Source organism: Protopterus annectens, chromosome 5.part1 (assembly GCF_019279795.1).
Source record: "Protopterus annectens isolate FY-2018-M chromosome 5.part1, PAN1.0, whole genome shotgun sequence".
NCBI lineage: Eukaryota > Metazoa > Chordata > Ceratodontiformes > Protopteridae > Protopterus > Protopterus annectens.
The window spans coordinates 417,822,851-417,838,256 of NC_056736.1; the positions used below are offsets into that span (position 1 = coordinate 417,822,851).

The following is a 15,406-nucleotide window of genomic DNA, read 5'->3' on the forward strand; positions in this document are numbered from 1 at the left end:
TGATTTGCCAATGATTTGCTAGAAAACCACAATCATATGAGAAATGAACCAATATTATGAGGCACAAATCTGGACATTCTGCAAAAATCTGCACAGTTGAGAGGTATGGGGGTACTGCATCCCATGCATTTATATATTTATTTTCTTAAAGTAAAGAAACACCTTGTTTCTTTACTTTAAAAAAAAAAATAAATAAACATTAGAAAAGTGCCATTGAGAGCAGTACCCTGTTTTACCTATGGGCAAGACCAGCTACGTTCACATGTGAAGATACTTTAACTTTAAATAAGTCTGAATTTACCAGTAGCAATGAATAAATGGCCTGGCGACAGAAGTCATACTCACCCAGCAATGAATGTGAATTTAAAGATTCTGAATTAACATTTATACATAGTGCTCATTGTATAATTAAATAATGGACTAAACAATGTTCAGCATTGTAAATACCAGTTACCCCTAATACAAACTGAGAGTAAACATGGTATCATCCTATTACTGTCTGCTGAACACTACGTAGTCATATTTTCTGTAGCCAAGGTATTATAGAATTTAATTTTGAAAAGAAATGAATACTTTTTTCAGTCTTCAAATGCTATTTTAATAAGGAAAGTTGTGCCAAAAGAATATTGATAAATCTTAAAAGTTGACCATCATGCATTTAAAAAGTTTCAATAACTGTATTTTTTTCCAGTATATAATACATGAAGATTGGACAGAAGAACAAAAAGAAAAATTATACACTTGCCGTCTTTAAATGAAATTGAATCTGGAATCTTGTTGGCCTTTGCTGAGACCGGATGTCGAAGTCTTGTAATTATTCCTGGAAAGAAATACAAGTAAAAGAATAAACATTTTCATTGTCTATCTAAATAATATCTGCATATTATTAGAGCAAGAAAGATACAGGACTCTCAAATTCTACTAAAATGATGACACTTCAGCCAGGGTCTACATTTAATATCCTCTTTTTACACAGAATAAACTCTTTGTGTATTCTTCATAAAAAATCGTATCACATTGTCAATCTGTTCTGCATTTGATAACTCTAGAGTTTGTATGCAAGGCAACAAATACCTACTAGGTCAAAGATGTCAGTTTTAGAAAGCTCTGCTATCTAGACTTGTATATACTAGATATATCTGCACATTAAAATAATTAAAACATGGGCTTTGAACTATATATTTTCAATGATTAACATTTTTCTTCAATAAAATTTAAAAAAGTAAGATTGTCTTCCCACCACATGCAAAATCCTGACTCTACAGAACATCAGCTGAAACATAAGCCAGCTTGGCATATTACATGAGCGAATATCTGTGGAGAATATATAAAAAGTAGTAAATCAGAATGCAGCAACCTACTTGAATTAACAGTACAGAATGAGTTAGCCACACCATTCCCTAATGACTAATTTACATGGTATAGCTATTGTGGAAACTGAGTTCATTAAAGATATATAAAATCTAGTGAATGTCTGCTACTTTAATAAACTTCATAGCTATTAGACGTTTCTTTAATTATTCACTCATTCATCAGATAAACAATTCATAATGCATAACATAAAGACACACAAAATGACTGCTACATGGGAATTTACCCCAGTGTCAGGAAATGTGAAATGGTAAAATGACCATTGCACTAACAATATAGCATCTAGCTAACATATAACCCATGTAGAGGGCTAAGACCAAAGTGACCTGTGTTTTACTAGTGGCTCTGGTACTTAATGGTGCAGGGAAGGAGTATGGGTGTGGCTGTCCTAGACAAGGGAGTGTGCTATGTGTCTTTTTAGTGAAGCTCTAGAAAATGTCAGCTGCATGGTTGAAGGGCAAATAACGCATGACTACATTATGGGATGGGGGTGGTGCATACACTCAAGGCTACTCCCATTGCCTGTCAGCTTCATGTGATAATTTCAGCACATGTGGAAAGGATGTTAAGACTAGGAAAACAAATTTGTAATCCCTTCAAGATGATGGAAATGTTCCCTGTAAATAAGTACTCACCTGCAAGGATGAGCAGATGAGTGGAGACAAAGTGGAGAGGCAAGTACCCTAAACCTGGAGAAATAATTAGGTCGACTGACCATACTTATAAAGAAAAAAATTAGTAATAATTAAAATATCAGTTAAGCTTCTACCTGTATAGTACCAAACTAAGGGGGGTTTGCCTATAATATCATATAACTTGATGTCTGAGTGAAGCAATCTTTAACTGAAAAAATACATCACAAGAATTTATTTATTTCAGTTGTAGATGTAGTTATCACCATCTCAGTTGTTATTGATTTGGCACCTGATGTATCAACTGCATACCTTCTCTTCTTTACCGGTGCCATATAATAAAAGCAATATAACAGAGAATTGCAATAGGTTGTTTATTTATTTAATTATTTAATTATATTTGTTTACTTGGGTGGTGCACTGATCAATACTGACCAATTTCAGACTCAGCCTGGGTGAAATACAAAGCATTTCACAAACAGAAAATACAGAAATGTACGCAATAGCATACTAGTACAGACTAATTACACTGAAAATGTGGATGCACATTATAGTGGACAAACACAGTGCAATGTACAATCAAGCAGATTGTAATGTACAATATATACACTCATTTCTAAAGTGGATCAATCTGCAGTGAATCTTGAGAGAGAAGAAACTCTTGATTGGACATGTTACCTAAACTATCTCCTTATAGAATCTCTTCTCCTTTTAGAGAAGAGATTCTGAAAGGAGATTGGTTAGGTAATATGTCCTGTGTTGAAGCAAAAGCATTTGGCTTGGATGAAGATGTGCTTTTTGAGTTGCAGTCTGGCTTTGGAATAAGTGCTGGTTTCCTAAATGTCAGTGGATTGAGTTTGCCAAAGGGTAGGTGCCAAAAAATAGGTGCCTGAGAGGAGAAGGCATGTGCAGTGCTGTGAAGATTGGTTCTAAGGGTAATGACAGCTGATGTGGCTTGTGAATAGTGTCTCTGGTTATATGAGGAGGTTTTATGAGCAAATGTGTGGAGTTAGAGTAGTTTGTAAATTTGGTATCCTAAAAGTAGGTTAGATCTTTGTTTTATGGGTAGCCATTTAGATTTTTCCTGGGTGGCACAGAAATGCTCATAGAGAGGTAAGTTTGTAATGAATCAGCAGATGCTGTTAGAGATAGTATGAAGTAAGACAATGTTTTTCTTGGAGAAAGAAGAAAAAGTTGGGAGTCCATATTCAAGATGAGAAAGGAAAACTCCTTTGCCAATGGCTGCTCTGGCTGGTTGGGATAGAAAAGGGAAATCTTTTTGGCCCAGAAGAGGAAGGAGTTTATTTTGGCTCTCACATTGTCTACATGGAAATGGATTTTTAATGACTGATCAAGTCATAGATCTAGGTATGTTAAGGTGGAGCTTGTCTCTGTGGATTGGTTGTGCAGGTTAAAGTTAGTTAAAGGGTTAGGTGCTTGGTGAATTTTCTGTGAGAGTTACAAAGAAGTATGAATTTGGTCTTGGTGGGGTTGAGAAGTAGATTACGAGTTATGAGCAACTGGTGGAGCTCATATAAGTCTGACTGGAAATGGCATTGAATGTTGTCGTGTGAGTGACCTGACTGGTAAATGACCACTATGTCATCAGCACAGAGGATACGTGGGAGATGGGGTAGGTCACAAGGAAGTTTGTTAATGAATATGGAGAAGATGAGAGAAGGGTAAAGGAGAGAATGTCAGTATAAACAAAAGTACTGTTAAGACAGACCATTCAAGAATCTTCAGGTGTTAAAAATCACTATTTTGAAGCACCAAGATCATGTTTAATAAGAGGGTGTGATCATCAGATTTACAAAAGAAACAGGAAACATTTCCTGAAGCAAGCAAGGGCAACTGATATTCATGTGTCTGCAAATTCAGATATGTCTAATGTGCCTCAAAGTTCAAATATTCAATGTCCTATATCATTGTCTTAGAACTGAAATGGGCCTATTGAAGGGAAATCTCTTTTCTGCGAGATTCATGTAAAGCTAACTCTTTTGGTACTATTCCTCTCAATTGCTATGATTTAGGCATAGTGATAGGAGTCTGTCCCTCAGATTAATCCTTGCTACTCCTAAATTTACAGATTTCTTCATAAAGTCAAACCTGGTTAAGAGACAAAAACTATAAATAAGTACAAATTGCAAAACTTGATACGTAACGCTCTTTGGAACAAACTCCTGAAAAGGACCAAACACTTGAACATATACTAGTTTAATTAAATGCTTTGGTTAAGAGGACATACCACACAAAATAAATAAACTAAACCTATAAAAAGATTCCCTATCACTTACTATATGGCTTTTACTATAGGAAGAATATTGTGAAAAATTAAAAATGTGTCTCATTTTGACCCTCTGCTATGATTTTTAAGGGATAGTGCTGTGATTTTTAATGCTCAGCAGTTGACAGTTATATTTAGTAAGCATGAAGTATAAAGTTCTCAGAAAGATTGTGCTTAAGCTGTTATGTGTTCATCTAAACATATGTACTCTACTCAATATATGGCTATTTAATTACAAAATTATTAGATACTGTGACTGTAATAATATGTAAAAGGGAAATACATGAGTTAATTTCCTGAATTGCTGTGTTGTATAATGTAATTCACATGATAAGCATGTTATGATTCAGTCTTTATATATCAATGTTTTGTACAATATATTTTGTATATCAGCCTCTTTTTAATGGAAGGGGAGTGTTGTAAAATTTTACATATATATATATATATATATATATATATATATATATATATATATGGATTCCTATTACAAGAACGAAAGTTCACTACTTTGAACTTGTAATAGGAAGCCTCACTTCTGCGAAAGTTCACTTTAATGAAAGTGAACTTTTGCATAAGTGTACTTCACCGAAAACACTGCAGCACAGTGGAGGACATAAAAAACAAGCTATGTCCTCCACTATGGTGCGATAGTCATGGACCTTAGGGTTAGGGCACGGGTCATGGGAACCTGTGCCCTAACCCTAAGATCTGTGAGTACTGCATGGAAGTTCAGTACAACACCCGTTCGTTGTACTCAACTTTGCGTAAGTGCACTTTCGATTAAGTGCACTTTCGCTGCAGTGAGCATTCCATGCACTATTTCGAATTAGTGAAAATTCGATCTAGTGTATGGAGCCCATATACACATATATATATATATATATATATATATATATATATATATATTTACATACACACACACACACACACATATATATATATATATATATATATATATATATATATATATATATAGGTAGATGCAGATATAACTTTATGTATGTGTGTGTGTGTGTGTGTGTGTGTGTGTGTGTGTGTGTGTGTGTGTGTGTGTGTGTGTGTGTGTGTGTGTGTGTGTGTGTGTGTGTGTGTGTGTGTGTGTGTGTGTGTGTAGATAGATATAGATATCAACATTTGTGAATTTATCTTTAAATGGGTGCTAACGTTAAAGTGACTTGATCTCTTGAGTAGCTCAGTAAAACATCTTGCAGAATGCACATAAAGGGCCAGATTTCAAAAGATTTGTTTTAAATGTAAGTCACGTACTTGAGTGTAAGCCTGCCCCAATTCTGAAGGACTTGTTGTTGGTTTAAGTGATTTACTTCAGTGCAAGGCCTACCTATTAAATAAGGCTTACATCAGGGGCTAATTTCCAAAAGACTTGCTCCAGTGTAATCACTTACTTTGGTCTATATACATGCATCTCACTCCTGTAGTGAATACATGACCAGCCACCATTTACAGTGTTTATTAGGTAAGTAAGGATTGCAAATACACTGCCAAGCCTTTATTGCATATCACATTTACACTTTGTAAACATAGAGAGACAACGTACAGTTGCCAATCCACTTAGCACATGTCTTTAGGTTGTGGTAGCACTCAGAGCAAACTCATCTCCATCCTCCATCCATTGCTGAAGCATGCTTGTGATACATCCATAGCGTGGACATGCAGAGTCTGTACAGAAGGCACTCCAGCCAAAAACTGAACTGAAGGACCTCTAGTTGTGAAGTGACAATGCCACTCATTATGCTTATATTCAAGATGTTATTGCACATCAAATGGGAATCTAGAAAGTAAGATGTTATACAAAAAGAGCTTTCTTACTGTAATGTGAGAGTGTTCAGGATCCCTATTTTGTACTTTGGCATCTTTGGAAGGATCTCCTTTGTGGATCAAGACCAAATTAGCCTGCTTCCAGATATCAGGATGTAAACAGTTTTTTAAAGACCTATTAAAATATGCACAATGGAGTATATTACACTATTTCGGATTGCACAGCTAAACTTTCCAGTATTGAAATTAGATTCATGGAATTGTTTTTTTCCAGACCTTACTGTGAACAGACATGATGACTTTGAATGTAATTTTGAGTTGGATCATGTTGCAGGAAGGAACTGGACAGGTCTGTCCTTTGTGACCTGAAACTTGCTCCAAGTCTGAGCTACTGTGCCAACTGTATCTCCTGGCTTTATTGTGGTGACGTTTGGTGTTACCACACTACTTTCTTGTATTTCCTGCTTCATTTTTCAGATATTGTTGCAGAAGTCATTGTCATCATCTGTCGTGATGCAAGTTTTACCTAAAATTAAACTTTGCTTACTTTGTTAAATAACAAGACAACTGATTTTTCAGCAGTAACACCACGCTATGGTTTGATTACTCATCAAGGAGGATGAAAATCATTTGCTATGTGAAGCCAGCAATGAGGAGAAACTACAATCAGTAGTGGAACGTTTAGCTATGTCATCAAATGAACCTAAAGACTGATAACTATTGTAATTTCTGTTTCTGGGTTGAGTCCTCTTTACTAGATTTCAGGACTTACTAAATTGTTTTAGATAATAAGAGTGGGTCAACTGCCAAAACGAGTCTGTGCACCATACATAGGGTAATCACATTCTGTACATTAATAAGGAAAACATAAAGCAGCTTGTTTACAAAAATAAAAAAATAAAGATAAAACTCAGTTTGGCTTGTTTTGGTTGTTTTAGTCAGCTAGTTTTGAATGGAGTTGTGCTGTTCCTTTGGTATGCATAAAACTGGAAGTCTTTGTACACTCTTCCTTTTGCTATAAAACAAATTGAAGGCTTTGTACACTCTTTTCTTTTGCTATAATAATTCATAGGTTCATAGGTTCATAGGTTGGTACTAGGCTATCAGCCCTAGGGCCTATACAAGCCTAGCCATAACAATTCCCTGGCTATTTCTTCCCACATTATTTACTTTCTTGGACCCCTGTCTAGCAGGGCGACTGACGTGATCCCTGGGGTGAATTTCCTTTCTCCCATCCAATCGTCAAGGTTCCTCTTGAAGAGGTCCAAAGAGGCACTCTGCTTGACATGTATGGGCAATCTATTCCAGAGTCTGGGGAGTCTCTGGGTCAGGAACCTATCCCTCCAGCATGTTTTGTTTATTGTGATGACAAGGTTTAGATCCCTGGAGCGTGTAGCTCTGAGGGATTTGGATTTCTTTAAGTGTAGCATGTCCAACAGCTCTGGGTTTGACATGGCCTTGTATGTTAAGCAGAGATCGCCTCTGATCTGATGTTGATTTTGTAATTACATCATTTAGGTTTATTGCAGAAAACTTTTTCTACAGTTTATACCTCATTGGGTTTAGTTTATCAGTGCAGCTACAGAAACTTTTATAGAGAACTATGAATGATTCACCAGTAGGTTGGGATGGGAGTGCCTAATATACAACCAGAGCTGACTGATATAAAGTGATTGCTAAGGTCAACATAACTGGCAGTGGAGAAATATTTAAAGATGGTGTCTGGGATTCATACAGAAGTTGTGCAATGTAATGCCTAAAATAGGATGGGTAGTAGTCGTGTGCATGGTGTAGGGGATCCAAAAACACAGAATGTAAGAAAGTGCAATGGCTGAAATTTCACAATCTGTAAAACATACAAATGAGTGCATAAAGGGGAACACTGCAGCTACTCGAGCCCATAGCTGCTCCAATTCTGTTAACTTGCAACGAGGGATTCAAGTGGCTGGTAGACCACTGGAACAGCTGATTGTACTCAGACTCGAATATGAGTTCTGCCAAACAGCTGCCACATGCTAAGAACTCATATCCTAGCAGAGGAAGTCCTTACAGACTAGGTAAGTGGGGAAATGGAGCAGGGGTGGTGAAGTAAAGTTTACAGAGGGTTAAATGGAATGAGTGCAGCATGATTGGGAACTTTAGGGTTAGGGAGAGGGTGAGGATTTTAGGTTTAGGAAGCAATCGGGACTCTAAGGTTAGGAAGGAGGAAGGGGATCTTAAGTTTAGGGAGGGATCTGGAATTTAGGTTTAGGGGAAGGGAATTTTAGGTTTATGGAGAAATAGGGGACATTAGGGTTAGGTACTGAGTGGGAGTTTAGGGTTAGGATCAGGGTTCTGGTAGGGATAGAAAAGATCAGGCTTTGGGAGGGATTATGCCTTTCAAACTCTTTGCACAAGAAATCTGGACAAAGGCAAAAATAATTGGGTGACAAAAGTCCAAAAAATAGGGACAAATTTAAATATTGCTCTTATAAACTCAAAAGGTTGCTAGAAAGATAGGATTTGTGCTTGCATACATTTTTCGAAGAATATAAAGTCTGAAACTCAAACGTATGTCATTCTTTAGTGACTTCAATACTCAGTGATTTGCCAGAAAATCACAGATTTAATGAACAGACCAAAAATATGAGGAAAAAATATTGTCATTCTGTGAAAATCTGGGCAACTGAGAGGTATGGAGGGATACTTACTTACTGGAGATAAGTTAGCTGAAGTTAGAGCACTTGCCAAAATGAACAAGTGGCAGTGAGAATGTGTGTCTCAAGCACATACAGCTGACACTGCATAATGACATGTTAATGTAAAATCTATTCAAATGAACAATAAGGAATATGCAAATGCAGGAGGCTAAGATGATGGAGCAATTCAAAGACATGAAATTGCTGTACCCTATGCCCACATCCTTCTAGTTCATACGCAGTGATTCAAGGATTAGACGATATGAGCCATATTAAGTACAGGAGCAGCGATGTTCAACAGCATGTGCTGGCAGTCACTGCCAGAGTTATTTGTGACAATGTTAAGTGTCATGATCACTGCACTAAAGAAGATGCTACAGAGTGACTCAAATATCAACATCTTACAGAGCAACAGATAATCATTTATCACTACAGAGTTGACAGAATACACTATGAGACATAGTCAAACTGTGGCAACCTTAATAGGAATTCAGGGATGTGCATGCCATGCCTAATCCTGTAGGCTCAAAGATATGTGCAGCATTGACCATCCTAGTTTCAATGATTTAAAGAGAACACATTAGATATGCCACAGGTCTCTACTCTGTAAATACCTAACCAATGTATCAACATCATAGCACAACATGTGGAAGAGGCATCTTGTTCCTAGGGACACCAGAGAAGATAAACATTATCATGCATGCTTCTACAAAACTGTCTACTTCTATGAGGTCCTAGATGCTGTAGATTATATCAATATTGATATTAAGACCCACATGGTCTAGAGAAAGATAAGTACAAATATATATATATATATATAGATAGATAGATAGATAGATAGATATATGGGTTCCCTACAGATGACTGAAATTCCAAAAAAACTGCCTTTCATATAGCCGAGACCATATGATTGACTTTTGGAAGTTCAAACATTCTGAACGGACAGCTCCTTATAGTGTGGAATGGGAAAATTTCCATTTTCCACACTGTAGTGCGATCTCGGAGTTGGTATATTTAAATAGCAGAGGGTGTGGGGGGTGGAGGGGGGCTTGCCCCCTGATAGCAACATGTAGGTAGGTTTTTTTTTTTTACATGTTCAAAATTTCAAAAGTTGAACATATGGTCTCGGCCATATGGATTTCAGCTTTTTGAAATTTCGATCATGTATAGTAGATCCTATATATATATATATATATATATATATATATATATATATATATACACACACATATATATATATATATATACGTACAGATATATATATATATATATATACATACATATATATATATATATATATATATATATACACACACACACACATATATATATATATATATATATATATAGATACAGAAATACACGCATATATGTGTGTATATATATATATATATATATATATATATATATATATATATATGTGTGTGTGTGTGTAAATATTTACAAGGTATCCATGTACTACCTCGGATCACATGATTCACCTAAAGGACCAAAGCTATCAACAGAGGCTGGAAGTCTTGTCTCTGTTTTAACTGTCCAATAAACTCCTTAGGGGTGATCTTTGCCCAGCCTTCTTGTCCATTCAGGGTCCAGCTATCTAAGGCACTTATTTCTACTCAAATCAAAGATCCCAGTGAACACTAGAACCAGAAATCTGAATCTGCTTGATCAAATAAACAAATCAAGGTGGATGGACAGATTTATCATGCAACTATTACCCATTTATGGAACAAACTTCTTCTCTAGATCAAACAATATCTTAAAATATCTTCCTTTAAGAAGGAATTAAACAGTTAGATAGGTATTCATAAATTCACCCCTGGTATGACTGACCTATCACACCTTGACTGTGAACTTCTCTAGGTGTTACATATGTGTTGCATCTCCTGAGTGGCCATGCCCATACCTGTACACCACAGACAAAACGAATTATTGAGTGGGCACATGTACTACACAAAGCATATATTCCTATTCATGCCCCCCTTAACTGGTATCTATCTGGATATCCCTTGCAGTTATCACTTTTTAATTTCCACCCTCATGTATGTGGTTCTGCAACCCTGCAGGTATGTAGAGTCATGTCAATCCCCCAGTTTATGTGAATCACAACTGTGCTATGTGACTGCATGGTGGTCCTGCATATGACCTCTGTGGGTGTCTAGGTGCCTTTGCACCTGCCTGGTTTCACATGTGTGTACTATGTTAGATGACATCCCAATGGAAGCATGGAGGTGCTTAGGAGAAATGGCAGTGGAATTTTTAACTAGATTGTTTAATGAAATTTTGGAAAGTCAGAGGATGCCTGAGGAGTGGAGAAAAAGTGTTTTGGTACCTATCTTTAAGAATAAGGGTGATGTGCAGAGCTGCAGTAACTACAGAGGGATAAAACTGATCAGTCACAGCTTGAAGTTATGGGAGAGAGTAGTAGAAGCTAGGTTAAGAAGGGAGGTGATGATTAGTGATCAGCAGTATGGTTTCATGCCAGGAAAGAGCACTACAGATGCGATGTTTGCTCTGAGAGTGTTATTGGAGAAATACAGGGAAGGTCAGAAGGAGCTGCATTGTGTCTTTGTAGACTTGGAGAAAGCATATGACAGGGTGCCTAGAGAAGAGTTGTGTTATTGTATGAGGAAGTCGGGAGTAGCAGAGAAGTATGTAAGAGTGGTACAGGATATGTACGAGGGTAGTGTGACAGTGGTGAGGACTGCAGTGGGAGTGACAGATCCATTTAAGGTGGAGGTGGGATTACATCAAGGATCAGCTCTGAGTCCTTTCTTATTTACAGTGGTGATGGACAGGTTGACAGATGAGATCAGACAGGAGGCCCCGTGGACTATGATGTTTGTAGATGACATTGTGATCTGTAGTGAGAGTAGGAATCAGGTTGAGGAGACTCTGGAGAGGTGGAGATATGCTCTAGAGAGCAGAGGAATGAAGGTCAGCAGGGCTAAGACAGAATATATGTGTGCAAATGAGAGGGAGGGTAGAGGAATGGTGAGGATGCAGGGAGTAGAGTTGGTAAAGGTGGACGAGTTTAAGTACTTGGGATCAACAGTTCAGAGTAATGGTGAATGTGGAAGACAGGTGAAGAAGATAGTACAGGCAGGGTGGAATGGGTAGAGAAGAGCGTCAGGAGTGATTTGTGACAGACGGGTACCAGTAAGAGTGAAAGGGAAGGTCTACAAGACGGTAGTGAGAACAGCTATGTTATATGGGTTGGAGACAGTGGCATTGACAAAAAGGCAGGAGTCAGAGCTGGATGTGGCAGAGTTAAAGATGTTAAGATTTGCACTCAGTGTGACTAGGATGGATAGGATTAGGAATCAGTATATTAGAGGGTCAGCTCATGATGGACAGTTTGGAGACAAAGCAAGAGAAACGAGATTGCGTTAGATTGGACATGTGCTGAGGAGGGATGATGGGTATATTGGGAAAAAGATGCTAAGGATGGAGCTGCCAGGTAAGAGGAAAAGAGGAAGGCCTAAGATAAGGTTTATGGACGTGGTGAGAGAGGACATGCAGGCGGTTGGTGTGACACAGCAGGATGCAGAGGATAGGAAGAAATGGAAAGAGATGATCCGCTGTTGCGACCCCTAATGGGAAAAGCCGAAAGATGATGATGATGTACTATGTTACTGTTACTGTGTATGACATATCTATGGTGGAACAGTCATATGTGACCCAACCTTGCATATGCATCAGCTATTCCTGGACAGGCAATATAGGCATTGTAGAGAAGCAACAGCTACATGACAAGCCCAGGTCTCCTTCTTTCTCACTAATGTTCCACATCCACACCACTTTTACAGTAATTCCAATAAATTCCATTCATATATTTCAGAGATGTCTTCCATAAGATGATGATGGGAGATTTATATGATACTAATGTGGGTCACTTAGTGCAGCTGGAATTGTGATACAGCCGCACAGCACTGATGTCTATGATGTATTTACTCTGTGCATTGCACTAATTAGATATAGAACTTTTAGACATATATATACAGTTTAGCATGAGACATGTGATGTTAGTACTTATCCACAAGGCCAAGGGAATTCAAGCAGCATTGCAGTACAACACATCATGGGACATGTGACTTATACATGTGAGTCCATACTACGGATCTGTCTCATTACTCTTCAAGTGGACCAGCCAAGTATGCATGGCTGCTTCATCTACTGGGAAATATAGGATTCCAGTGTGGTGTGTCAGAAAAACAGCAGCTTCCTAATATCCATTATGGGAGCCATTCATTCACTCTTAAAACAATGATACTGTATAATATTCTTAAAATGCCAAAGGCTATAATACATATTTGCAGTGTATACTAACTCAAGTGCCATGAGAAGGCATATTGTAAAGGTGTCATTTCTTTTAGCTTATTTTTATTTTATTTGTTTTAATAGAAAACCTTGTGAAGGCATGTTGCATTTGTACTATTTCTTCTGGCTTATATTTATTTTATTTGTTTTAATAGGAACCTTGTGAAGGAGTATTGCTGAGACAATAGTTCTTTCCACATATTTTATTTTATTTGTTTTAATAAAACTTATGTTTAAAATGTGCTACAGTAACAAAGTATGTTTAAATATATTAACTCAAGCAGTTTTACTTTATCATCAGATACAATGTATAAATGGTAATGTTAAAAAAGTCGTAAGAGATGACTGTTGTGTTTTATTCATCTCTTATGACCATATTGGTCTATTATTAGACATCCTTAATTTACTTCTACTAATTTTATTGACAAAAATGTACTTCTGTTAAATTTGTTGACACAAGTCATTCCAGCACAAATGGTAAAATGGACAATCATATGGCTTAAAGGCTTTCTCATGCAAAGACACAATCTCAGAACATATTCAGCTTAAATCAGTCTAGTTTAAATTTTTAGGTAAAACTGTTATCACAGATACTGCATGAAAACCTTAAAGCTGGAAAATGAGGACAATGTACTAAATTACTAGAAAGAATAATAACACCTCTAAATAACTAAATGCATAAATAAATAAGTAAAAAAAAAATACAGTTATGAGCTCCCGGAACTAGTTTGCAGAACTAGTGGTATATGGTGCTATGATTTCTATAGCTGACATTGAAGAACACTTCTTTGAAAGGAAAATATTGCTATTCCTTAACAGGAACTGACACTTTCAATGGTGTTTTAGCTTGCCAAATTCATGTTCTGAAAAAGAGGAAAATGTAACCCTACCTGCGGAATTGTGCATGTGATAATAAATAAGTTCTGGAACCGTTTCAAACACATAACCCTCAGCTATGTAATATTTCTTGTCACTGGATCTGCATATGTGGTAGTGTCGGATTCCTCCATTCTTATCCCTGAAAGAAAAAAAATATTATTTTACTAATATTGCTATAATTTTCACCATTCATGTAAGGTTGTAATGTCCTGGTGACACTAATCTGTGTGGGTGACGTTAGATCCCTTGAGTTTAACAATAATATTCCAACACACTTTTGTATATTACCACAGAAACACGGAGCCAGTAAACAGTTACAATGTGGGTAGAAATGCTCTGTTATTTCACCAAACTATGGTATCAGAAATGGTGAAAAAGCTGTGATACATTTAAAAACAGGTAAACTTATTATTTTGCTATTTATTTTATTGAAGTTTAGTGAAAATGGGGTGAAAATAAACAACTGCTAGGCTGGGGCAGCTTTGTTAGATATCCCCAACAAGTTAAAAGCTGACATTGAACTCATGCATGGTATCAGACCAAAGATATTGGGTCAAAAACGTAGAGCACAGTAGTGTATTCCTTGTTGCCAGCATGCACACTGTGAGATTTATGCAGAAATCAGACTTGAAAATACAAAGTAAAGTGTAGTGTAGGGACTCATTTTCTACATAAATCATAAGCAAATGTCAATTAACTGTCTAGCTGAATGGGCATGGCAAAGAATCTTTAGAAGAAATCACAGGAAGCTATAGAACACTGCAATGGGTTATTGGTCAGTGTTCTTATTTTGAGCACTAGAGCAGTAACAGAACTTTGGTGGTAACTTACAAGTTATATGGCACATTCCGTTCTGCTCCCTGATAGGTAATGCTATGGTGCATCTGTATTCTGCCTATGAGCAGAGCTCAAGCTAGTCATCAAAGATCTGAACAACTGCTTTAAATGTGATAGAGTAAACTTAACAAGTTCAGAAGTTTTTTTTTTTATTTTTTATTTAACATTTGTTGACCAGGAATGTCCGACTAGGTTCCACAGAGCCTGTTTTCAGCGGAGGCCCGGGGAGAAACACTCCAGATGCATGTCTTTGGAATGTGGGAGGAAACTGGAGTACCCGGAGGAAACCCATGCGAACACAGGGAGAACATGCAAACTCCACAGAGAAGGCACCCCAGCCGAGAATCGAACCGGAGAACCTCTTGCTGTGAGGCGACAACATTAACCGCTGCACCACTGTGCCGCCCAAGTTCTGCTACTGAATATCACATATTTCTGAGAATATGAGTAGTCGGGTCTATAACAAAATCACGAAAAATGGAAACCGCTAATACAAATACATTGACACGAAAAGAGCGAACTACCAGAACAGCGAAACACCCAGTGAGTGAAAAACAAAACATCAATGGATTTCCCTAACCAACAGCGCCATGCAGGTATACCAAAACTAAGTACAAAAAAGTGAC

At 37.2% G+C, this 15,406-nt stretch overlaps 1 protein-coding gene across 1 annotated transcript in view; it reads right to left on the reverse strand.

Moving 5' to 3' along the window:
* BMX (BMX non-receptor tyrosine kinase) overlaps positions 1-15,406 on the reverse strand; it is a 1,099,638-nt gene that overhangs the window by 356,608 nt on the left and 727,624 nt on the right. The window contains exons 11-12 of the mRNA XM_044072793.1: positions 13,955-14,082; positions 746-820 (exon numbers count right to left, since the gene is read on the reverse strand). Coding sequence (XP_043928728.1) covers positions 746-820; positions 13,955-14,082 — 203 coding nt within the window. The remainder of the gene's footprint in view (positions 1-745; positions 821-13,954; positions 14,083-15,406) is intronic.